The 27,668-nt window shown below is 43.9% G+C and overlaps 1 protein-coding gene across 4 annotated transcripts in view; it reads right to left on the reverse strand.

Moving 5' to 3' along the window:
- Positions 1-27,668, reverse strand: part of RAD18 (RAD18 E3 ubiquitin protein ligase) — a 281,611-nt gene that overhangs the window by 134,764 nt on the left and 119,179 nt on the right. For all 4 annotated transcript variants that reach the window (XM_073574946.1, XM_073574947.1, XM_073574945.1 and 1 more), the window contains exons 9-11: positions 25,186-25,246; positions 10,232-10,342; positions 1,286-1,448 (exon numbers count right to left, since the gene is read on the reverse strand). In XM_073574946.1, the coding sequence (XP_073431047.1) occupies positions 1,286-1,448; positions 10,232-10,342; positions 25,186-25,246 (335 nt within the window). The remainder of the gene's footprint in view (positions 1-1,285; positions 1,449-10,231; positions 10,343-25,185; positions 25,247-27,668) is intronic.

A 27,668-nucleotide genomic window follows, 5' to 3' on the forward strand; every position in this document is an offset into this window, starting at 1 on the left:
TCTCATTTGCACAAGGAAAGACTAGAAGCAATGGGATGAAACTGAATGGGAAGAGACACAGATTAGATATTAGAAAAAACTTTTTGACAGTTAGAGTGATCAATGAGTGGAACAGGCTGCCACGAGAAGTGGTGAGTTCTCCTTCAATGGAAGTCTTCAAACAGAGGCTGGACAGACATCTGACTGGGATGATTTAGAGAATCCTGCTTTGAGCAGGGGGTTGGACCAGATGGCCCAGGAGGTCCCTTCCAACTCTACGATTCTATGATTCTATGATTCTTAAGGAGCTGAAACTCCTAAACCCTTCATCCAATGTTAATGTGGATACCCTCAAATGAAAGCTGAAAGTCTGAACGTCAACTGCATCTGAAGTGTTTTGTTTAAAATTCATTGTGGTAATGTCTAGAACCAAAATTAGAAAAATGTTGTCTGTCCAAATATATATGGACCTAAATGTATATCATTTAGAGTGAGAGGGGGAGGTAGTATTATCTCTACTTATATAATGTAGCGTGAAAGAAGGGTAGGCAGTACTATCTGTACCCTTATGTACAGCGAGAGGGGGAAGGCAGTAATTTAAGTATTTCTATCACGTAGAGTGAGAGAGGAGGAGGCAATACCGTCTGTACGTAGATTATGTAGAGTGAGAGAGGAGGAGGCAGTACTATCTGTACCTATATAATGTACAGTGAGAGGGGGGAGGCAGTAATATATGTACCTATATCATGTAGAGTGAGAGGGGGGAGGCAGTAATATATGTACCTATATCATGTAGAGTGAGAGAGGGGGAGGCAGTATTATTTGTACCTATATCATGTACAGTGAGAGGGGAAGGCAGTACTATCTGTAACTATATAATGTACACTGAGGGGGGAGAGGCAGTAATATATGTACCTATATCATGTAGAGTGAGAGCGGGGGAGGCAATACCGTCTGTACGTAGATCATGTAGAGTGAGAGAGGAGGAGGCAGTACTATCTGTACCTACATCATGTACCATTTGCTTATATCTCACACAGTGCAGTGGAAAACCGTCACATTGTCATATTTATCTGTCATTTTCAGGGAGCTGTAGAGGCAGCGCTGTCCTCACAGGCTAGAGAAGATGATTTTTGTCATGGTTGTAGAGACGCCCTTAATTCTAGTCATATCATTTTTGGACTCCTGCGTTCACACCCTTCGCGTCTCTTCAGTACAGCAGACATCGAGTACACACACACACATATATATATATATATATATATATATATTTTTTTTTTTTTTTTCATGGTTTCCTGTACCCTACCTGGCTCTAGACACAGGAGAAAGCGGGAAAACCGGAGAGCTGGAGCGAAACACTGACGGCTTCTCTGTGCTCGGCGAGCGATGCTCCTCCGTCTCCAGCAGGGGGTGATGGTTGGGGGTGGACGCTTCCATCACTTCCACCTGGTTTTGCTGCTCAAAATTATCTAGAAGGAAAGGATTTGTAACGATAAGTCTCAGCACCTAATCAATAAACATCACGCATCTACATTCCTAGAAGATGACTTCCTGATATACTTATACAAGAAAAAGCAAAGCTGCAGTGTAAATCTAGAAACAACAAAGTAGTTTATGAAGAGACAGAAAGTAAACTTCAGACTGCGGCCATAAGGAACAGCAGGTCAGTATTCTCAGACATTTAGCCCCGGACTGGAGATCAGATTTACAGATTGCAGGATTTCTTCCATATTTACTGCAATAAATAAGTGTGTGATTGGCTCCTGGTTAGATATACTATAAGTCCAGACTGGAGGTCTGGACCCCCAGGAGGATATACTTACAGAAATCACTGCTGCCCCCATTAAATACCTTTTCAAGAGTCTCTATGCCCTGATTGCAGCAGTTAATCTTCGCACTAATTACACTGCTGTCGCTGCTTTAATGGAGACGTGATGAGACTATGAAGCGCAGACGTCGAGAACTCGAGAGGCACAAAACTTTTTAATAGTTTCCTCAAGTGACTCCAGCGCCCCTAAACTCTGCCATCCGGTGATTCGCACACACAACAGGGAGAAGATCTGGCCCCATAATGCCAAACCCCAGGGGATACAGACGTCATCTGGCTGTAGCCCCCCAACCAGGCCTGGTTCACATTAGTGACTAGTTCAGTTTTTAAAGGAACAAGTGTCATATAGGAAATGTATAGGACACGATCCCTCCAGTGGCGTCTGTGACAAACTGGTGGAAGCAGGGGGGGTCTGTGACAAACTGGTGGAAGCAGGGGGGTCTGTGACAAACTGGTGGAAGCAGGGGGGTCTGAGACAAACTGGTGGAAGCAGGGGGGTCTGAGACAAACTGGTGGAAGCAGGGGGGTCTGTGACAAACTGGTGGAAGCAGGGGGGTCTGAGACAAACTGGTGGAAGCAGGGGGGTCTGCGACAAACTGGTGGAAGCAGGGGGGTCTGTGACAAACTGGTGGACGCAGTGGGATCCCCCCGGTGTCAGCTGTAACATATTGGTGGCAGTGGTGGGATCTGCGTGATCCCCCCATTGTCAGCCATAATATATTGGTGGTAGTGGTGCGATCTGGGTGATCCTCCCGGTGTCAGCTGTAACATATTGGTGGTAGTGGTGGGATCTGCTTGATCCTCCCGGTGTCAGAAGTAATATATTGGTGGCAGTGGTGGGATCTGTGCGACTCTCCGTTATCCTCCTTGGCATACTGAAATTATTCAGTCAAGAAGAAGAGGGTGTCGCCAGGCAGAGAATAGTGACATTAGATGCAAATGTCGTAGAAGGATACATCAACAATACACATCCAGCCTCATTATCATATGCCTTCAGAATGCGATCTCTCAGTGCTGGAGAAGCACATCAGGGCCATATGGGCTTTGACCAAATTATATTCAACACCTACAAGGCCATGTGTTTGTTTTGGAGGGTGACCGATTCTCTTTAAATGGTTAGTCTCATCATTTCTCTTCATGAAACCAAATTCTCAATCTGAGCAGCGCTTACAAGCTCTATAACAAAGAGTCTGTAAGCACTGCACTCCTTGCCTAGGACACCAGCCATTTCTGTGGTCAACAACCAAGGTGATGAGCTGTGCACCATACACTTAAAGATCCCTGCTTGATTTTTACAAGCACTTTGCAATTGACCATTGATAATGATGATAAACCTCTTTCAAGGCTCAGTGGTGGCTGCATACTACGCAGCAGCATGGATGCTGCAGGCCCGAAAACTCCCGGTGCTTATATCAAAAAAGAAAACTAAACTTTTCTCAACACAGAATGAAATACAAAAAGTTTTCTAATCCAGTTCTTTTTAAAGGGGCTGCATCAACTTCAGTCTCCGAAGCGCACTGCTCCTCTATCTCCCGGCTTCCTGTTTGCCGGGGGCAGTGCGCTCCTGAAGACTGACTGCTCAGACCATAGTTGTGCCGCTGGCCTGCACTAAACCCGCGCCCATGCTTCTGCCTCTGCTGCATGGGAGGAGGAGCACGGAGGTGCCAACAAGGGCCAGATCCAGCAGTGCTTGCAGAATCTAATGCATAGAAAATGGTAACCGCATGCTCCTTGCCTAGGAAACTGGACACCTCAGATTCACCGCACCAGTGGCCAATAACCGAGGCAACAAGCAGCAGACGCTAGAAATAAAATTTGGACATGATTCTTAGTAAATTGTAAAATGCAATGGTTCAGGATTTTTTTTTTTTTTTTGCAAGCTCTTTGCAAATAGCAAGGTGACAGATCTGCGGAGACATATCACGTTGCTCCTCTGCTCTTACCGTTTGTCTTCTTTAAGTTTCTACACCCGTCTGATCAGAGCAGCGCCCTGTGATGGTGGATTACAGGACTGTCCCTTACAGATGGATTATTTTATCCCAGTGGTGTCTCCTTTGCCAGCAGCAGTGACCTGATACCAGGAGGACGTCGCGGGGAAGCTGAATGTAGGAAGAACCTGACTCTGCATGCTGCACGTGTGCGTGTCTTCTGGGGGTCTTCCACGTGGGCCGCGCTCCGCATTATAAATCTCTGAATGTGAGTTAATGAAGAGACTGCATTTTAGACAGCGTCGTCTGAAGCCAACCCGCGGGGATGGCCGGATCCACGGCTCTCGTTAAATAATGAATCGTTTTCACGGGCAGCGGAGAATCCAAACTATTCAAGATATCGCACAATGAGGTCAATCCATTATAGAGCCTAAACCAGTGTCGGGGGAAATCGCTCATACCGTGCGGATGGAGCCAAAATTACATCAATTCATTGCTGCCATTAGTAACAGAAACAGAGGAAGCTGAAACATACCCGAGCTACAGAGGGAATGAAAAAAGCTCACCACAGCACAGAGGATTTCAGGAAAAGAAGTTGTTGATCTCGAGGAAAATCGGAGACCTATACATTCATGTGAAAAGAGCAGCATCCTGATATGAGATAAAGCAAAGTAAAGGCCCCGTCTCACTAAGCGATCTCGGTAGCGAGATCGCTGCTGAGTCACGAGTTTTGTGACGTAACAGCGATCTCACCAGCGAGATCGCTATGTGTGACAGCGATCAGCCCCCCTGCCGGTATCGCTGATCGCTGGAAGAAACCTCTGGACATTTCTTTGGTCGCTGGTCTCCCGCTGGCCAGCACGCATCGCTGTGTGTGACAGGCGGGAGACCAGCGATCAGGTGTAAAAAATAAAAAAAAATAAAAAATATAGTTATTCTCACCTTCCGAGGTCCTGTTCAGTCATCCGGCCTCTCTCCACGCTCCGGCCCCAGTGATCCTTTGCATGAATGACCGCGAGATGTCACGGTCTCGAGGGATAACAAAGTCTCGCGGTCATTCATGCAAAGGATCACTGGGACCGGAGCGTGGAGAGAGGCCGGATGGCTGAACAGGACGTCGGAAGGTGAGAATAACAATATTTTTTATTTTTTTTATTATTTTTTACAGCGATGGCCAGCGATGCCGAGCGCTCGGCATCGCTGTGCTGATCGCTGGTGAAGCTGTCTGTGTGACAGCTCACCAGCGATCACATAGCGACTTACTAGCGATCCTGACACCTTGATATCGGTGTCGGGATCGCTGGTAAGTCGCTTAGTGTGACGGGGCCTTAAAAAGGTCACAATAGAAAAAGCAGGGGCCCAGGGCAGCACAGAGTATTTCAGAAGGGCAGTATAGGGTACGGTGACCTGTCCTCTCACTTAATTGACAATAACAAGATTTAGAGACATGAAACAACCTGAAAGACACAGGCCTGTTCTCTTAGAGAAGGAGCGATGTCTCACGGCAGCACAGAGGATTTTATGAGAGAGGTTTGCTGACCTCCTCCTAATCAGACTCCTTATAACCACTCATTCAGCTTAGTTTCCGGGCAGCCCGAGGCTTCCTTACAGGTAATGGCAGTAAACAGAGCGGATTATGGCTGACGGCTGATGAGCCCTCACCGATCGATGGTTGTTTATTATATCGGCGCTATGCTCTGTCACCTGGAAGAGTCCGTGAGCTCAGGACGACATCAGCAACCTATAATATCACACATGGTTGCACTGGAATTCTACACAATTTACAGGTCCCTAAAGAGACACTGGTATAAGATATAAATAAAAAGTTAAAAAAAAAAACAATACTAAGAAAAGAAACCCTACAAGGTCTTTGAGTCGTACTCTTATATAACAAGCTTTTTAACTACAGTACGCTCCTCTTCTCCCACAAAAAGAAAAATCTCAGCTGCCTGTTGCCACCACTAGGGGGCAGCTCTGTAGACAGCTCTATATGGCTCATACTGACCTGCATAGAAGCTGCATACACACTGCTCTCTAGTGGTGGTGGATGTATTATTACACATCAGAATATGGGATGCAAGAAAGGGTACTGCATGCTGAAGAAGCTGCACATAGCCACGTCACTACATCATTTTAGGCCACTTGTTTCTTGGAAGGATATTAGTCAGAGAGATTCTGTAACCTTTCTGACTCCTTGACTCAATTAAAGTAAGATCAACCGATCCCGGGTGCGAGCCTTAAAGGCCGGAGCAGTATGTACACACTGAATACAGAGCTGGCTGGGAGCGATTCATGTAATATCAGGACCTCTCCGGCTGCCTCCACCTACTGATGAGTAATTACAGATTATCTGTCTGGAATAAAGTGAGATGCAAAATGTGAGGCCGGAGTTCTCCCACAGACAAAGCAAAAAAAGACTGGAAAATACAGATGACTAAAGCCAAGGCTTGGAGCATCGCCTCCACCTGCATCGACAGTGTCATTACCGAGGGGCGATCACTGCAGCTATGCAGACACCTACAGAGTACTGACTACTGTGCATACGGATCACCACTACGCTCATGGCGCACACACCGACCAGTACTCATTTCACGGCACACAGCCGAACATCACTCCACTCACGGAGCACACACCAACTAAATCTCTGCATGGGTTTCGATCTCAGTGATGTCACCTCTGATCTCTAGTGATGGATATGAGGCATTCTCAGTGATGTCACCGCTGATCTCTAGTGATGGATAGGAGGCATTCTCAGTGATGTCACCTCTGATCTCTAGTGATGGATAGGAGGCATTCTCAGTGATGTCACTGCTGATCTCTAGTGATGGATAGGAGGCATTCTCAGTGATGTCACCTCTGATCTCTAGTGATGGATAGGAGGCATTCTCAGTGATGTCACCTCTGATCTCTGGTGATGGATAGGAGGCATTCTCAGTGATGTCACCTCTGATCTCTGGTGATGGATAGGAGGCATTCTCAGTGATGTCACCGCTGATCTCTAGTGATGGATATGAGGCATTCTCAGTGATGTCACCGCTGATCTCTAGTGATGGATAGGAGGCATTCTCAGTGATGTCACCTCTGATCTCTAGTGATGGATAGGAGGCATTCTCAGTGATGTCACTGCTGATCTCTAGTGATGGATAGGAGGCATTCTCAGTGATGTCACCTCTGATCTCTAGTGATGGATAGGAGGCATTCTCAGTGATGTCACCACTGATCTCTGGTGATGGATAGGAGACATTCTCAGTGATGTCACCGCTGATCTCTAGTGATGGATAGGAGGCATTCTCAGTGATGTCACCGCTGATCTCTAGTGATGGATAGGAGGCATTCTCAGTGATGTCACCTCTGATCTCTAGTGATGGATAGGAGGCATTCTCAGTGATGTCACCGCTGATCTCTAGTGATGGATAGGAGGCATTCTCAGTGATGTCACCGCTGATCTCTAGTGATGGATAGGAGGCATTATCAGTGATGTCACTGATCTCTAGTGATGGATAGGAGGCATTCTCAGTGATCTCACCTCTGATCTCTGGTGATGGATAGGAGGCATTCTCAGTGATGTCACTGCTGATCTCTAGTGATGGATAGGAGGCATTCTCAGTGATGTCACTGCTGATCTCTAGTGATGGATAGGAGACATTCTCAGTGAGGTCACCTCTGATCTCTAGTGATGGATAGGAGGCATTCTCAGTGATGTCACTGCTGATCTCTAGTGATGGATAGGAGGCATTCTCAGTGATCTCACCTCTGATCTCTGGTGATGGATAGGAGACATTCTCAGTGATGTCACCTCTGATCTCTAGTGATGGATAGGAGGCATTCTCAGTGATGTCACCACTGATCTCTGGTGATGGATAGGAGGCATTCTCAGTGATGTCACTGCTGATCTCGTGTGATGGATAGGAGACATTCTCAGTGATGTCACCTCTGATCTCTAGTGATGGATAGGAGGCATTCTCAGTGATCTCACCGCTGATCTCTAGTGATGGATAGGAGGCATTCTCAGTGATGTCACTGCTGATCTCGTGTGATGGATAGGAGGCATTCTCAGTGATGTCACCTCTGATCTCTGGTGATGGATAGGAGGCATTCTCAGTGATGTCACTGATCTCTAGTGATGGATAGGAGGCATTCTCAGTGATGTCACCTCTGATCTCTAGTGATGGATTGGAGACATTCTCAGTGATGTCACCTCTAATCTCTGGTGATGGATAGGAGGCATTCTCAGTGATGTCACCTCTGATCTCTGGTGATGGATAGGAGGCATTCTCAGTGATGTCACTGATCTCTAGTGATGGATAGGAGGCATTGTCAGTGATGTCACCTCTGATCTCTGGTGATGGATAGGAGGCATTCTCAGTGATGTCACCTCTGATCTCTGGTGATGGATAGGAGGCATTCTCAGTGATGTCACCTCTGATCTCTGGTGATGGATAGGAGGCATTCTCAGTGATGTCACTGATCTCTAGTGATGGATAGGAGGCATTCTCAGTGATGTCACCTCTGATCTCTGGTGATGGATAGGAGACATTCTCAGTCATCTCACCGCTGATCTCCAGTGATGGATAGGAGGCATTCTCAGTGATGTCACTGATCTCTAGTGATGGATAGGAGGCATTCTCAGTGATGTCACCGCTGATCTCCAGTGATGGATAGGAGACATTCTCAGTGATGTCACCGCTGATCTCTGGTGATGGATAGGAGGCATTCTCAGTGATGTCACCGCTGATCTCTAGTGATGGATAGGAGGTATTCTCAGTGATGTCACCTCTGATCTCTAGTGATGGATAGGAGACATTCTCAGTGATGTCACCTCTGATCTCTAGTGATGGATAGGAGGCATTCTCAGTGATGTCACCTCTGATCTCTAGTGATGGATAGGAGGCATTCTCTCTGATGTCTAATTTCTCTCTTCTACACAGGGCCAGAAGGAAAAACGTGGACAGGAGCCAGGGCCACCACATCAGCTCCCATTCCCCTCATGTACTGGATGAGGACGTGCCTACGTGACTGAATGGACGACTAATTCAGCACTTACTGTTCATGTTGTTGACAGAACAGATCAAAGCAAAAAAACACAGACAAGACTTAAATAATCATGGCGTTATCCACAGATTGCTATCTGCTCTGCCCCAAAATGACTTTCATGTGCAAGAGGAAGAAAACAGGACAAAAAAAAAAAAAATTCAAGACAAGAAGCACATATCCAGCAATCAGAGGAGGCCCAGCCAACGACAGCGCAGACATAAATAATAATCAGCCACACGTGTTAATTTAGGGGGTTTATTTGCAGACTTCATTTACTTTGCAGGTTTTATTTCCCATTTTTAAGGCCTTTGTTGCAGAACTAGAATCATGTGCGTGATCACCAAACAGAAAGCATTGAAGACAACTAACCGAGGGGTTACCCTAAAAATTCTACAATTGTTCAGATCCCTGGGGTAAGGGACCCAAGGGTTGCGGTAAGGGAGCGCTGCGGTCCCAAATGCTGCGGCAAAAGGCCCCAAAGGCTTCAGGTGGTGGTATACCTTGTGATGGTAGATTTGCAGGTTGCAGTTGACAGTCTCTGTTTTTACGAGAGCTCAATTTAGTGTCTTTAACAACATAGCAAAAAGCCGGCTACTCCACTGCCGGACATTGCAAATGTCACATGTAATAGCAAAATAAAGGTACTGCCGCCATCCCCTCCACAGCCATGATGAGAGCTTGGCACAAAGGACTCGGGTTGGTTGAGGACAGTGTCTCCATCTTCCCCACATAAAACATGTAACTAGAGTAACTAGAACATAATAAAGGTTTTTGAAGACATTTTTTTTAATTTTTTTTTTTTCTTTGGGGGGGGGGGGGGGGAGATTGAGAGCAATCGATCATCATTGCTTTGAAATATTGTCTGTAAACGCCGAGAGATGGCAGCTATGGGAATCTATAGTTATAATTTAATGACTTACGACTTTACCAAACTGCATTTTTGAGAATGGAAACTGTGTGCTGAGAATATCTGCACGCGACTCTGAAGGAATAGACAACGGGGCGGCAACATTACTCAGTAATCACCTGTACACCTGCATGGGATGTGTAACCAGGTGATCAGGGAGACAAAAGAAATCATCAACATGTGTATCAGCTTGTAAAAGCCTGCGTTTTATAAATATGGGGACACAGTATGAGCAAAGCTTCCATCTCCTCCTCGTCGCCCTCTATATGGATTCATGGATGAGTTAAGTGGATAATCTTAATAATAATAATTTTATTTCTATAGCACCAACATATTCCGCAGCACTTAACATTATAGAAGGGACTTCTACAGAAAATAAAGACATTACAGCATAACAATAATCACAGATCAAAACAGACACCAAGAGGAATGAGGGCCCTGCTCGCAAGCTTACAATCTATGAGGAAAAAAGGTAGACACGAAAGGTGGGTGGTAACAATTGCTTTCTGGTCTTCCAGGTCTCTAATTTACAAAGGAAACAGATTCTGTGCTCACCAGTGTCGTCACATCCCATGGGTTCCTCCTTCACTGACTTTCTCTTAGGAGTTTTCCAGCGTCTCTTCATCTGTTCAATGAGCTGCTGGAATTCAGTCTTGTGTTTCCTTCCTGTAAGAAAAACATAAGATGAATCATAGACCCAAATAGGTCACCAGATACTATAATACTGCCCCAAAATACAAGAATGTAACTGCTATAATACTGCCCCTATGTACAAGAATATAACTACTATAATACTGTCCCTATGTACAAGAATATAACTACTATAATACTGCCCCTATGTACAAGAATATAACTACTATAATACTGTCTCCTATGTACAATATAACTACTGTAATACTGCCCCTATGTACAAGAATATAACTACTATAATACTGCTCCTATCTACAAGAATATAACTACTATAATACTGCCTCCCTATGTACAAGAATATAACTACTATAATACTGCCTCCTATGTACAAGAAAATAACTTCTATAATACTGCTCCTATGTACAAGAATATAACTACTATAATACTGCCCCTATGTACAAGAATATAACTACTATAATACTACTCCTATGTACAAGAATATAACTACTATAATACTACTCCTATGTACAAGAATATAACTACTATAATACTGCTCCCTATGTACAAGAATATAACTACTATAATACTGCTCCCTACGTACAAGAAAATAACTACTATAATACTGCTCCTATGTACAAGAATATAACTGATATAATACTGCCCCTATGTACAAGAATATAACTACTATAATACTGTCCCTATGTACAAGAATATAACTACTATAATACTGCCCCTATGTACAAGAATATAACTACTATAATACTGTCCCTATGTACAAGAATATAACTACTATAATACTGTCCCTATGTACAAGAATATAACTACTATAATACTGCCCCTATGTACAAGAATATAACTACTATAATACTGCCCCTATGTACAAGAATATAACTACTATAATACAGCTCCCTATGTACAAGAATATAACTACAATACAGCTCCCTATGTACAAGAATATAACTACTACAATACTGCTCCCTACGTACAAGAAAATAACTACTATAATACTGCTCCTATGTACAAGAATATAACTACTATAACACTGCCCCTATGTACAAGAATATAACTACTTTAATACTGCTCCCTATGTACAAGAATATAACTACTATAATACTGCCCCTATGTACAAGAATATAACTACTATAATACTGCCCCTATGTACAAGAATATTACTATAATACTGCCCCTATGTACAAGAATATAACTACTATAATACTGCCCCTATGTACAAGAATATTACTATAATACTGCCCCTATGTACAAGAATATAACTACTATAATACTGCCCCTATGTACAAGAATATTACTATAATACTGCCCCTATGTACAAGAATATAACTACTATAATACTGCCTCATGTACAAGAATATAACTACTATAATACTGCCCCCTATGTACAAGAATATACTATAATACTGCCCCATGTGCAAGAATATAACTACTATAATACTGCCCCTATGTACAAGAATATAGCTACTATAATACTGCCCCTATGTACAAGAATATAACTACTATAATACTGCCCCTATGTACAAGAATATAACTACTATAATACTGCCCCCTATGTACAAGAATATAACTACTATAATACTGCCCCTATGTACAAGAATATAACTACTATAATACTGCCCCTATGTACAAGAATATAGCTACTATAATACTGCCCCTATGTACAAGAATATAACTACTATAATACTGCCCCATGTACAAGAATATAACTACTATAATACTGCCCCTATGTACAAGAATATAACTACTATAATACTGCCCCTATGTACAAGAATATAACTACTATAATACTGCCCCATGTACAACATAACTACTATAATACTGCTCCTATGTACAAGAATATAACTGCTATAATACTGCCTCTACGTACAAGAAAATACTATAATATTGCCCCTATGTACTAGAATATAACTACTATAATACTGCCCCTATGTACAAGAATATAACTACTATAATACTGCCCCATGTACAAGAATATAACTACTATAATACTGCCTCTATGAACACGAAAATAACTACTATAATACTGGCCCTATGTACAAGAATATAACTACTATAATACTGCCCCTATGTACAAGAATATAACTACTATAATACTGCCCCTATGTACAAGAATATAACTACTATAATACTGCCCCTATGTACAAGAATATAACTACTATAATACTGCCCCTATGTACAAGACTATAACTACTATAATACTGCCTCTATGTACAAGAATATAACTACTATAATACTGCTCCTATGTACAAGAATATAACTACTATAATACTGCCCTTATGTACAAGAATAAAACTACTATAATACTGCCCCTATGTACAGGAATATAACTACTATAATACTGCCCCTATGTACAAGAATATAACTACTATAATACTGCCCCTATGTACAAAAATATAACTACTATAATACTGCCCCTATGTACAAGAATATAACTACTATAATACTGCCCCCTATGTACAAGAATATAACTACTATAATACTGCTTCTAATATAACTCGGGCATTATTTCACTGTATGGACGTGTACGCTAACTGGTTCTTATTGTCAGTAGTCTTCTAGACTCCATTAACCTGTACGTTTTTGTTAATGACGTGTTGTTGCCTCTGGTCGGTGCGTCAGGATTTAAAGGCTTGTGGCCATTTGATCACTTCCAATCTCCCCGTCGGTGCAGACACTCCGGTAATATTGTGGTGCTTTCTCGTTGAAAAGGAAAATAAGCTTTTTTTTTTTTCTCACTTCGAGTCTTAAGCAGATTTATGATATCATTTTCCTCACCGTCTGCTCTTCATAAAACCAGGATAAAAGGATTCTCAGATGTGATAAGTATTTTGCATTATCAAAAACACAAACTTTGGTCGAGCTGGGCTCAGCGACGATATCCCCAGAGGACATTTTTCTTTGGTCGATCACCAGATAAGGGCGTTTAATTAAAGATTGTAACCATAAACATCACAGAGTTGGGTGATTAGAATCCTAATTAAAAAGAAAATTAGAAGTCTTTGCTGTGATCAGATATATACGGCTTCCTATAAATCCACAACGTTATTTGTCGCTGGTCTAAGGGGAGTTTGTGATTTATGTGAATGGGGGAACACCACAAAGTTCTGCAGCTTTCCGATACATCCGATAGTTCCAGGTTTTACTATTTCAATAAATTCATTCACTGCTTACATTCTAGAGGCCGGAAAACCCATCGTATCCGTGTGCCGCTGACGCAGGTGCACAGCTTGTTAAAAGAGATGGCGGATACAATGTAACGCACTGGGAAACGGGACGTAAAATCCCTTTGTTGCAGCTGATTTTCTGAGCACAATATTGCACAATTCTCAATACTGTGTAACTTTTAGACAGTGCAAGGTTGGATGACAAAGTCTTAAAATGAGCCAGATGAATCTATGTTGTTTTTGACTCCATTTTAGACTTTCTAGTATAAGTTTATGTCTCCCATTATCTGGATAACGTTGTGCCTGAAATTTGCACCAAGTATTTTTGGGCAGCATACTGTCCCATTTTGTGCCCCTTTCCATTACGCCATGTCTCCTGACGGATAAGAAGCACAGAAATATTGCTGTAAGGCATACAAGACATTTTTGGCACAAACTGCACTTAAGCTTGACACATCGCCCCTGATGGTCAGACATGAGCGGCATGATATGAGGCGTTACCCCCGCACTACTGTGTTATGGGAGAACTACTCACCGAATATTCTGAGAGTTATAGTAGTAAAAAGGTTTTTTTCAATTATTTTGAAGAAATCAAAAGAAATCTGTTAGATGGAGCCAGGTTATATGAAGGTGCGTAAGAAAAGCAGGAGGAGATAGGATTAAAGTACAGTAGGATGTCAGGTACGGTTAAGCAGGACGCCCTCGGCTGTCAGCCTCTAGCCTTCAGCTGCAAAAGGCTCTAGACTTGGCCTCCAATTCACTCCATGCATTGGGATAAGCGTCTCCTGTCCACCTGCATCTCACTTTCTGGCAGCCTCACACAACCCCCCCACTATTCCAAATCTCCCTCCTTTGCAGTAACATAAGGTGGGGGAGCCTCCCTCTCCCAAAATCTAGGTTTCCTCTCTAAACTTCAGCTGCCGCTTTTGTAAAAATCTTTTCACTATTCGGCAACGCACGCTCAGACCGATTCCCAGGTCGTCACTGCTGCCTCCCTGACCGGTCACGAGCAAGGTGACTACAGGCGCACCCCCAGCGAGGCAATGCAGACACTGCCCCTACTGCTCCTCATTAGTTGTGGTGCAAACCTCCAACCCTGGTGAGCCCCGTCCCAATCCCATCCATGCAGTAGGTATCCAACATGAGCACTCCTAGGGGCTGTCATCTGTCGCCTGGCCCTCTCATCTTCCTCAGAGCTCCTCCATGCCAGCCACTGAGTGGCGCCATCAATTGACCTTCTTAGAGGGGTAGCAGCCACTTTTGCACAGCCCCATCTGGGGGCATAGCATCCATACCGACTTGGGCTTCAGCCATGGCTCCATCCTTAACAAAAAACAAATATTAATTTAATGGAGCCAAACATACTACAAACATCTGTTAAAATAAAGATCCCGGGAACATTTCCTCGCAGGTCTGGATAGATTTGCATTACTACAGGCTGAAACCTACATCCAGAAAAGACTCTGACTCCAGCCTTTCCGTCAATGGAGGGAGATGTAGCACATGACTGTATTACCAGGGGGACGCTCATCATGAAACAAGCATGTTTGATCCCCTTGTATGAGGTCACTGATGAGAATATTAATGATCAAAACAAACTTATTTCTGGAGACGAGCCACATTCCTGACCACAGAATACGGCATCGCCTTTTCTTCACTAGTGACTTCTCAAAGATTTATGTTGTTAACGAGCTCCGGGGGATTTCATCAGCGCGCCATGGTGGGACAAAAGTAATAATCCTAACATGATAGATCATTAGCGTACTCCTTAGTGAGAAGATAATGAACACCAAGAAATTGCCTTCATCTATCGGGAAGTGCTGCAATGGAGGGAGGACAGACGCTTGAGAACAGACGGTGCTGGGAAATGTCAGAGAACTCGCAATCTTTTAGTTTTTCTTCTATTAAAATAGCTGTAAGTCTGAAGGTCGCCTTTATGGACAGTGTCAGGTTGCTCGCACGGGTCAGAATTGCTGCGGATTTTCCATGCAGAATCTAACATCTGAGGCACGCCATTTCTTGTAATGGATCGGTCACAGATTTGTTGCAAATCTTTCCCTTTTTCATCCTATGGAAAAGGAAAAATCTGCAACAAATTCCCATTATTGTGATTTTCGCAGTAGCAAAATCTGCAAGTCGATCAAAGTGTAAAATAAAAATAATGAAAAAAAAGCCACTCTCTGCACCCAGCCTCCTGCATTGACGTCTCATCACAAGTGGCGGCTGCAGCCAATGACAAGTGCACAGCGATCGGAGGGGACACCGGAGGACCATCAGGTGAGAGGAGAATGAGAATACATAACCAGGTGTTTTGCACAGGAAACTCACCAACAAGAACCACAAGATGCAATGAGGATTTGCAGCAAAGATAAGCTGCAGAACGTTTGTGCAGCTTTTCTGCCTCATATGAACCTTCCCTCGAGACAATTTTTTATTTTCGTCCATTTGGTTCCTTAATGCAGAATTAAGTGTCTACATGGCCTTTTTTCCAACTGTTAAGTCCGTACACCTACTGTATGTAACATAGCCAGCTGTCCTGCTGCCGAAGACCTTGATCTAGGCTGCATCGTCTCAATTTGTAAACCTCTCTAATATCTGAAAACAGCAGCGACAAAGATGACAGTAGATCAGAGTAGGCGCACATGAAAATCTCCCAGAAGGGGAGATCACACAAGAATAAGGTGAAGAGGACACAGAAAGGGGAAGGCAAATCACACGGGCTGCGTGTCACCGTATGGACAGAAGAAATGCAAGACTTCATGGCAGTGGGAAATCAAACTCAGTACCAGTTTTGCTCGATAAAGGAAAAAAGAATCCTCATGGGTTATAGGAGAACTCAATTCAGGAATGAAGCTGTGCTGATACATGAGAGGCATCAGACCTCCGAGCATCCAGCATGTATTACTGGGAGGGCCGCACTCCTGTACAGGGAAAATATAAAACTAGCAGCAGGTAGTAAAGGGACAACGAATGAAGGGTGCGCACGTACTTCTAGTTTTGAAGTCTAAGATGGCAGGAGAAGGACAGGTGAAGCTGCGGCATAGGCAGTGATATGTAAACTGAATCAAGTTTTGATTACAGCCACATAAATTATGTCGCAGGGGGCTACACAGGGCAATGCTGGCACACACGGGGAACTCAGTCGGAGGGACTTTAGCCTTGCTTACTGTCATTTGCTCAATTTATAGAGCAAAATTTATACAAGGTCTATGACGTCATGGCACAAGGAGCTTTCCACAGATGCAGAAGGAATGTGCCTCGTACCCGAGGAAAGCCTCTGCAGCGGCTCTACAAATATTCACAACAAGCATGCCTCCCCCTACAAGAAGCGTTCAGTCACTTTCCGGGACTCGTAGCTTATCCTGCCGATCTGAGAGTTGTCAGCAAAACTGACCGTGATTCACATGTTCAGAATCAAATAACAGATATTGCCCAAGCGACTCTAATAAGAGCGATGTCCCAATCCTGGAATTTGCAGCTTTACAGTTTAACCCATGAAAAACGCGTTCAGAGCTGAATCGAAGGTCACTCTTATCACTAATAAAGCTATTGCTCTCTCTTAGGCCTGTTTAACACATCCGTTTTTTCCCTTGAGTCAAAATCCGCGAAATTTAAAAAAAAAAAACGCATCTGCCAAAAAAGGGGCGGATCCGGTTTTTCTCCCCATAGACTTACATTAGTGGTGGATCTTGACTGACGGTCGTCCGTCCCACCCGTTTTTTTACGGATCCGTCAAGATTTTAGCGGCTCCCGGGCGGATGAAACGGACCCTGCAACTTTTTTTTGCTTTGACGGTCCGCTAATTTCAGCATTAACCCATAAATGCCGCTTCGGGGGCCGATAAAATCTCTCTCTCCCTCTCCCCAACTCACCCGCCCCACCCGCGATATCCCTCGCCTGACCGCGCTCCACCTCTCCCGATAACGCTCCACCTCATGCGATCTACATGCAATTCGCAAACGCCGCGGTCGCTTTAAATTTGGCCGCATCGCTTCTCCCACGGATCCTTCATTCTACGTGCTCCGCTGACATCCGTCCGTCACGGATCAGCTGGTTTCAACCTTTGGCGGATTTCAACTGACCGCCGATGACGGAGGTATGAAACAGGCCTTATCGGCCATTTAGCATGGTGACGGACAGTAACACAAAGGCCCCGATTCATCAAGACTGATATTATTAGGACAGTCTTCATTGAGCGCTGGAGTAAGAAATGCCAAATCCACTTACAGATGTGTCCTCTCCATGAATCAGCTGAAGTGGGCCAGCGTCAGACATATCCCGCAGTCCTTGGCTGGAGCAGATCTGTCACTATTAAGGACACTTCTGTGGTGTAAATTATGATGCATTTGTCGTCAGTGTTTGGCCTCGGTCCCTCTCTCAGTTGAGCTCCTCTCATTCATAAAGTTGGCAGAACCGTCTGGGACTTATGCGATGACGCCTAAAGTTGCAAAAGTTTTGCAAAGTTTCAAAAAGTTTAATGAATGAGGGACCATAGATCTATTTACAGAATATTTTATCATACAGCAGATATAAGGAACTCGCTGGTAAGAAAACACAGTCTTAGACCTTATCTGGGAATTCTGACAAAAAGAAAGATGGTCTCTGATTCTGCAAAGAGGGTCTATAAGTAGTATACGGCACGCATAATAATTACATAGAACGTGGCCAGGTGGTGGCGATATAGGAGCATCAGAATATATTGAGGAACTTTTCTTTATTTTTAACAAAAAAAGGGATCATTTATATGAAAACAATGGCCAAAAGAGTTTTTAAGCAGGGACCTTAGCGTTGTCTATGATAAATGCTCCAGCTGTTGTCATGTATAGACACGCTGCCATGGAGCTCGGCAAAGACTGACAGGACCAGGAAAGCATCAGCAAGGCAGCGGCAGGAAATCGCTAAGGTATACCGCCTCCCGCTACTTAATACCATTGTAAAATGACATTGGAGGACCCCTCCAGTTGTAAGCACCCTTAATCCTTCATATAAGCTCCACTATCCAATCATGCAATACCAGGATCCAAGAGGCGTCATGTGAACCTCTGAGGTTGTGCTGACACTTGACTGGTGAATCCCGTACGTCTCACGTGAGGAGCACCGGCAATGTGACGTCAGCAGTGAGGGAGGTGAGGGCATTTTCCAAGTCCCATTGATTCAGTATTTGATAAACTCTTCCCAACTGCAGAGAAAGTCCCAGGGTCAGCGGCCGCAAGTACGGGAGCGTCTGAACACCGGCTCACATGGTGGGATCCAGCACGCGGCCTCCAGGAATCCACAACTCTTCTGCTTTTCTTCTGATTTTTGGATGGAACTGAAGTTACAAGAAACTGTTGTTTATAAGGCAAGAAATGTTACGACTGCGCCACATTGTTTGGATGGAGACGCACACGGTCCTTCATGCCAGAGAACCCATTAGAGAAGGGTAAACAGATGTACGGAATATTTAATCCACGCCAAGGAACGCAGGAGGGACGAGTCTCCCAAAAAGACTAGAGATATATATGATAAGCATGATCCTCCATGATCACTGGGCCGGAGTCTAAGTCCCTGCTCGTCGCTGCCCCCTGCAGGCTCTCGGTGAGAAAACACATCTAGCGATAGGTATCGACCACTTTACCGGTGAAGGAGAGCGCAGAATTACCCCGGAGACATATTTCTCATTAATGATACATCTTAAAATTCTGCACAAAAGTCATAAACCAATGCTTCCAGAAATGCAAAACACCCCACAAGTGAGGTAACATCATAATTTACGCTCCTACACGTGGGAGCCATTGTTAGTGAGCTGCTATAAGGGGCGAGCGCTCTATTAAACAGTAACGCGGCTTTTATAGGGGGAATTAATAATTGACTGCGTCCGGCTCCGCGGAACATTCCAGACGAGCGCTCGAAGTCACACGTCGTAAATCATTCCGTGGCATTAAAGAGAATGAAAACAAAAGGAGGATATTAAGAACGGCAATTACAATCCATAACGTCGGCGAGAGCGGCAAACTGCAATTTATCATAATACAAGTTACATATTTTAAGACAGTTTTAGTTAAATGGCTGCTAAATAGAAGAAGCAGAGTAAAAATGATATATTCCATTTAATTTTAGGACTTGCTCCACCCATCATGGAGTCTCCGCCTCTCAATTAAGCCCCTCCCATCATAGAGGCCCCTCCCCTCAGTTTGGCGCTGGAGTTGCTTGCACTTCAGAATACTTTGCCCTTGCTGTAATGGATATAAATTACCCATGCATTCACGCTCAAATCTGTGGCTATACTAGCAGCTCATCTGAGAAAAAACAGCTGCAATGTAAAGCAACGAGGTGAAACAGAGAAGCAGAAAGAACCAAGTTTCTTGAGAAAGTCACGGACGTCATTTCTATTGTGAGGGTAAAGAAACTCTCAAATTGTCACCGGTGCCATAGACCCGGGTCTGACTGCACGGACACCACAGGTGCAAAGAACGAGGCCCAGGAGGTACAAGCTTATCGAAGTACTTCACAAATCAAAAATGTCAAATTAGCATTAAAAGTTTGTTCCTAACATTTAATATTGACCCCCATCATCAGTACAGCGCTCGGCAGTATCTAACTGTCCTTCAGATGATCAATGACTGCGGCTCCACTAATCAGCAGAGCCGCGCTCGTGGGACTAGTCAGGGGCCAAGCAGTTTAGCCCCCGGTGATCAGTACGTTCTTACCTTTGCTATATAGATGTGACAATCTGCTACCAACCCTTTACAGTATATAAAAAGCGGCGGAAGCGTAGCTGACCGACAAAACAGAAAAATTGCCAACGACCCCGAGGAACGTCATGGCGTTACAGGTCCAGGAGCCGAAGCTTTCGCATACGTTACGCTCCTTCAGAATGTGCGTGCCTCTGACAAATATTCCAAACCCCTCATTAGAAAACTCAGAGGAACTACTGGCGACTAAAGAGAACGTTCAATGACAAAGAATTGCAAAAAAGGGCTGAATTTAGAGATGTCAGCCCTTTCCCATCTTGATGAATCCAGCCGGCAACATAGACAATGATCAACTCCGCACGTGCCATAATGGATTCATAACCAATTTTAGCGTTAAGTGCGGCACAAGGATTGTAATGTGCCCTATAAAATTCTTATGTTTTATTACTGATATTCAGCAGGATAACGATCGGCCACTGTGCAAACTAAAGCGGCAACCCTGAAACGAAGCAAACAACAATTTCTTTTGCGGCTGCCAATATGCGCGGACGGAAATGTTTCTTTATACTGAATGTTACAATAGGGAACAATATGCGGCCACAAGATCTATGGGTGACGCGGGCTCCTGTAAAAGCTCCTCAACGAGCGCACCGGCACGGTGGTTTGTCTGAACGTATTGAACTCATGGCTGTGGGATTACACAATCCTGACGTAAATGGAAGCTGAAATACTTTATATTGTTAGCAGCAAATATTGCAGTCTTTCTAAACTTTCTCATATCCTAAATGAGACCATCTGCTCCTCATTTGTTAATAAAAACTCTCATAAGACATATGAAAATGTCAAGTCCCATCTACTAGACAAGCAATGAGATACAACTACTATAATACTGCCCCTATGTACAAGAATATAACTACTATAATACTGCCCCTATATACAAGAATATAACTACTATAATACTGCCCACTATGTACAAGAATATAACTACTATAATACTGCCCCTATATACAAGAATATAACTACTATAATACTGCTCCCTATGTACAAGAATATAACTACTATAATACTGCCCCTATATACAAGAATATAACTACTATAATACTGCCCCTATGTACAAGAATATAACTACTATAATACTGCCCCTATATACAAGAATATAACTACTATAATACTGCCCCTATGTACAAGAATATAACTACTATAATACTGCCCCAATGTACAACAATATAACTACTATAATACTGCTCCTATGTACAAGAATATAACTACTATAATACTGCCCCTATGTACAAGAATATAACTACTATAATACTGCCCCTATATACAAGAATATAACTATAATACTGCTCCCTATATACAAGAATATAACTACTATAATACTGCTCCCTATATACAAGAATATAACTACTATAATACTGCTCCCTATATACAAGAATATAACTACTATAATACTGCTCCTATGTACAAGAATATAACTACTATAATACTGCCCCTATGTACAAGAATGTAACTTCTATAATACTGCCCCTATGTACAAGAATGTAACTTCTATAATACTGCCCCTACAGTCATGGCCAAAAGTTTTGAGAATGACACAAATATTATATTTTCACATGATCTGCTGGCCTCTGGTTTTTATGTGTGTTTGTCAGATGTTTTTATCACATACAGAAATATAATTGCAATCATATTATGAGTAACAAAAGGTTATATTGACAGTTAGAATGAGTTAATGCAGCAAGTCAATATTTGCAGTGTTGACCCTTCTTCTTCAGGACCTCAGCAATTCTCCCTGGCATGCTCTCAATCAACTTCTGGATCAAATCCTGACTGATAGCAGTCCATTCTTGCAAAATCAATGCTTTTATTTTGTCTGAATTTGAAGGTTTTTGTTTGTCCACCCGTCTCTTGATGATTGACCACAAGTTCTCAATGGCATTAAGATTTGGGGAGTTTCCAGGCCATGGTCCCAAAATCTCTGTTTTGTTCCCTGAGCCATTTAGTTATCACCTTTGCTTTATGGCAAGGTGCTCCATCATGTTGAAAAAGGCATTGTTGATCGCCAAACTGCTCTTGGACGGTTGGGAGAAGTTGCTCTTGAAGGACATTCTGGTTCCATTCTCTATTCATGGCTGTGTTTTTAGGCAAGACTAAGAGAGAGCCCATTCCCTTGGCTGAGAAGCCACCCCACACATGAATGGTTTCAGGATACTTGACAGTTGGCATGAGACAAGACTGGTGGCAGCGCTCACCTGGTCTTCTCCGAATAAGCCGTTTTCCAGATGTCCCAAACAATCGAAAAGGGGATTCATCAGAGAAAATGACTTTACCCCAGTCCTCAGCAGTCCACTCCCTGTACCTCTTGCAGAATATCAGTCTGTCCATGATGTTTTTTCTGGAGAGAAGTGGCTTCTTTGCTGCCCTCCTTGAGACCAGGCCTTGCTCCAAGAGTCTCCGCCTCACAGTGCGTGCAGATGCACTCACACCTGCTGCCATTCCTGAGCAAGCTCTGCACTGCTGGTAGCCCGATCCCGCAGCTGAAACACTTAAGAGACGGTCCTGGCGCTTGCTGGTCTTTCTTGGGCGCCCTGGAGCCTTTTTGGCAACAAGGGAACCTCTCTCCTTGAAGTTCTTGATGATGCGATAGATTGTTGACTGAGGTGCAATCTTTCTAGCTGCGATACTCTTCCCTGTTAGGCCATTTTTGTGCAGTGCAATGATGACTGCACATGTTTCTTTAGAGATAATCATGGTTAACAGAAGAGAAACAATGATGCCAAGCACCAGCCTCCTTTTAAAGTGTCCAGTGGTGTCATTCTTACTTAATCATGACAGATTGAACTCCAGCCCTGTCCTCAACAACACCCACACCTGTGTTAATGGAGATATCACTGAAACGATGTTAACTGGTCCTTTTAAGGCAGGGCTGGAATGTTGAAGAAATGTGTTTTGGGGGATAAAGTTCATCTTCTAGGCAAATATTGACTTTGCAAGTAATTGCTGTTAAGCTGATCACTCTTTATGACATTCTGGAGTATATGCAAATTGCCATTAGAAAAAATGAAGCAGTAGACTCTGTAAAAATTAATATTTGTGTCATTCTCAGAACTTTTGGCCATGACTGTATAAGAATATAACTACTATAATACTGCCCCCAATGTACAAGAATATAACTACTATAATACTGCTCCTATGTACAAGAATATAACTACTATAATACTGCTCCTATGTACAAGAATATAACTACTATAATACTGTTCTTATGTACAAGAATATAACTACTATAATACTGCCCCTATGTACAAGAATATAACTACTATAATACTGCCCCTATATACAAGAATATAACTACTATAATACTGCTCCCTATGTACAAGAATATAACTACTATAATACTGCCCCCTATGTACAAGAGTATAACTTCTATAATACTGCAAAAAAGGGGTAAAATGCCACAGTTGTGAAACAGCTTCTCGGGTTTATACTTATAATGGATACACACAGACTTTTGATTATTTGTTCTTCCTGACAGATACAATTTATACAACTCAGTAACACATAATATTTTCCGTTCGGTCAGTAAACGATAGGGGTCGGTCACTTTGTGTTGTATTCCTTTCTGTCCTGTCCGTTTTGATGAGGATTCTGCCTTTGTGTTCGGAGATCCTACATGACTACGATTGTTTTTTATTTTGATAAACCATTAAGGTCTATCTGTAAATCTCCATGGGGTGTAACTCCAAGTGATAAAAGTCAGGGGCAGTTTCATAGCGCACCATTAAATATTAGCAGGCAATTATCATTTATTCCAGAAGATCGCTGCACGTCTTTACCAAACTCACAGAAATCTCATTTTATTGTTGTGCACAAAATTATTGTCGAAATCCTATTGTCTTCTCATTAAATTTGCAGGAGCCACAATGTGTCAGGAGGAAAATGACTGACGCTTCAGTGAAGTTTAGTATGGAAGCGGATTCTCAGAAATGAAGAAAGACACTGCGGGTAAGTAGACAGGCAACCCCGACAGCCACGAGCATTCAGCTGGTATTTCTCCAGACTGCCCCCGCTGCCCTGCAGAACAGATCGGTGCACAATGCCTCGCTAATGACAATTCCGGCTGCCAGGGAAGCTTTTCTACAGGTCACTTCTACCTTCTGTAACAAATGATGGATGTAACTTTATATCCTTATGCTGAGGTAGATATAGGCCAGATGCCAGATTCCAAAATCCCATCTGCATCATTTTAGCAGCACTGCAGATGACATTTCAGTCTCGCAGGCACATGCTGCAGAGCATGAATGGATCAGACCGCACGCCTATCTATGCACTATGGATGGCACTATTGATCTTCACCAATAGAAACGTGAATTTGTGCATTGGATTTGAGTCGTCTTACTTTTGGTATTGCATCTCAGCTCTTCATGTGAAAACAAGACACAGATGCTTGGGGAGTGGTTGGCTCAGATACCATTTCTTACTGTACTTTTACCTTACAGCAGTCTTGCACCTTGTTTCATACATTAGCAGATGCCTTGAATTCTGCAGAGATCACATCCAATTGAATAAAGCAGGGGTATATTGACCAATTTCTGATAGATATTATAGTGTAGCAAATTGGTAGAAATAATATAATATAAAATATAACTTTTGGCAGAAATTATAGAAGTTATATTTTATATTATATTATTTCTACCAATTTGCTACACTATAAGAGATCACATCCAGAATGAACGGACGGGATCAATAAGTTACCAAATGAAACTTTTAAAAGGGAAACTCTGTTAGAAACCTTCAGCTTTGAGAACGAAACTGTGTACGCTGAAGAAACAGAGGGACAGGGCGCACGCCGAAACAGAGGGACAGGGCGCACGCCGAAACAGAGGGACAGGGCGCACGCCGAAACAGAGGGACAGGGCGCACGCCGAAACAGAGGGACAGGGCGCACGCCGAAACAGAGGGACAGGGCGCACGCCGAAACAGAGGGACAGGGCGCACGCGGGATATCAGGCAAACACACAGCTGCACTCACTGTAATCCTGGTGAATCTGGTCAATCTGCTCCTCACTCTGGTCCTTGGTGAACGTCATGCCCTGCAAGAGAAAAGCAGAAAATCAGAAACTTGGAACCTCAAATAAAACCAGTAAAACAAAAATCTTCATATGAAGACCCCAATATAATTATATCAGTGTCCATCACATTTCATAGAGCTTTGTGAAGCCTGGTCAATCAGCGTCCACATAGACATCTATGGGGGAACTAACTCATTCATTTATACATGGTCTCACACCATATGACACCCCCAAAAGATGCCATCTGTTGCCGCAGAAGTCATGTGAAATCCAAGGAATACAAAGAAACACAATAAGCCCATAGATACTGACAGACACCATAGATAATAGAAGTCCAAATACATCTAAGGGGTTGTCAAATATACAACATTTAAAGGATAGATGTTTAATGTATGATCGCTGGGGCTCCAGCTTCTAAGACCCCCACTGATCTTGAGAACTTTGATCCTAAAGATCCTTTGTTTGAATGGAGCCGTACTGAGCATATGCGATCATCCCACTTGTAGACAATGAACGTAGTCACACGTGCTCAGTATCGCGCCATTCACCTAGGGGGCTTTAGGACTTTATCCTTAGAATTTGTGGGGGGGGGGGGGATATCGGCAGCTGGACCCTTGGTGATTGAACCTCTATCATCCATGCTGTGGATATGTAATAACGGTTTTAGGGCAATTCCTTTATAGCGCTTGTGCAGGAATAATCTCACAATCCACTGGAGCACTTTGTGGTACAAGATCACTGCACAATGTCCAGTGAGAACCATGCGGGTACAGAATACACGCTGCCCCACTCCCCCCCTCCCATATGCTCGCCACCTCCCCGTGCGTGACGCTCGCCACCTCCACCCCACCCCCGTACGGGAGGCTCACCGCCTCCCCCGTGCCGGATGCTCGCCCGCCGCCTCCCCCGTGCCAGATGCTCGCCCGCCGCCTCCCCCGTGCCAGATGCTCGCCCGCCGCCTCCCCCGTGCCAGATGCTCGCCCGCCGCCTCCCCCGTGCCAGATGCTCGCCCGCCGCCTCCACCGTGCCAGATGCTCGCCCGCCGCCTCCACCGTGCCAGATGCTCGCCCGCCGCCTCCACCGTGCCAGATGCTCGCCCGCCGCCTCCACCGTGCCAGATGCTCGCCCGCCGCCTCCACCGTGCCAGATGCTCGCCCGCCGCCTCCACCGTGCCAGATGCTCACCCGCCGCCTCCACCGTGCCAGATGCTCGCCCGCCGCCTCCACCGTGCTAGATTTTCGCCCGCCGCCTCCACCGTGCTAGATGCTCACCCTCCGCCTCCACCGTGCCGGATGCTCGTTGCTCCCCACAGCATACACCTTTCCATATCTGATAGGGAGACGATTACTTCTGAAATCATTCTGTTCATCTCCGACACTCAGGACCAGCACAATACTGAGCAGACAGATTTGGGGTATTTTTTCATAAACCAACTGACCGCGTTTTGTCCTGAACCTCGTGTCCTGACCACTACAGGTTTTAGAGGCACTTAACAATGATGGCCATTTATTATGTCACTCCGGTGGTGAAATGGTTCCAGTGCAGAACATTTCCAATCCGGACAACATAACCCAACACTTCAGGATTTCATATATGGGTTTAAAAAGCAAACACAATACATTATGAATGTTTTTTGTAGGAACATCATATCCCGGAAATAGTCATTAAATGTCACAGTGAGTGAGCGATCCCGATTGCTGATGTCATCCCGACTCGTCTGGCCCATCACCGTCTGTTATTAATTGACAGCCCGGTAGAAGGTCACATCATAGAAATGAAAGCGAGGAGCCATCTGTGCCGCTATGGATGGGCTCGGAGCGTGGGCGCTTTCACTGCTGCTCAGACAGACAGGGGTTAAGGTAGACAAATTTTGCACAGCTTTATTGTTCTGAGAGCAAGGACGCTTGGCTCATAATGCGAGCAAAGAGAGGAACAGAAGACAATGGATGAGCTGCGTGGCAATGATGTGCGGTCCTGCGGTCCAAACGATCAGCATATGAGGGGGGCAGGCTCCCCAGGAAAAGAGGGAATACATGGAATAAGCCTGTATCATCTAACTGCTTAAAGGACCACGGTCACAAGACGTCTATTAATAATAATAATAATAAATTTTATTTTTATAGCGCCGACATATTCCGCAGCACTTTACATTTCAGAGGGGATTTGTACAGACAATAGACATTACAGCATAACAATAATCACATACAGTAGATTATAACAAATAACAAGAGGAGTGAGGGCCCTGCTCGCAAGCTTACAGTCTATGAGGAAAGAGGGAGACACGAAAGGTGGGTGGTAACAGTTGCCCTGATTGTATGGACCAGCCATAATGTTAAGTGTGTAACAGTACAGACACAGAGGGCTAATGGATGCATAAAGCATGTGGGAACATGATGCTGGGAACCTGGTTATGGTAAAACTTTTGGCTCTGCCACACAGGGAT

Source organism: Dendrobates tinctorius, unplaced genomic scaffold (assembly GCF_039654945.1).
Source record: "Dendrobates tinctorius isolate UK_male_01 unplaced genomic scaffold, ASM3965494v1 ptg000041l, whole genome shotgun sequence".
Classification (NCBI taxonomy): Eukaryota; Metazoa; Chordata; class Amphibia; order Anura; family Dendrobatidae; genus Dendrobates; species Dendrobates tinctorius.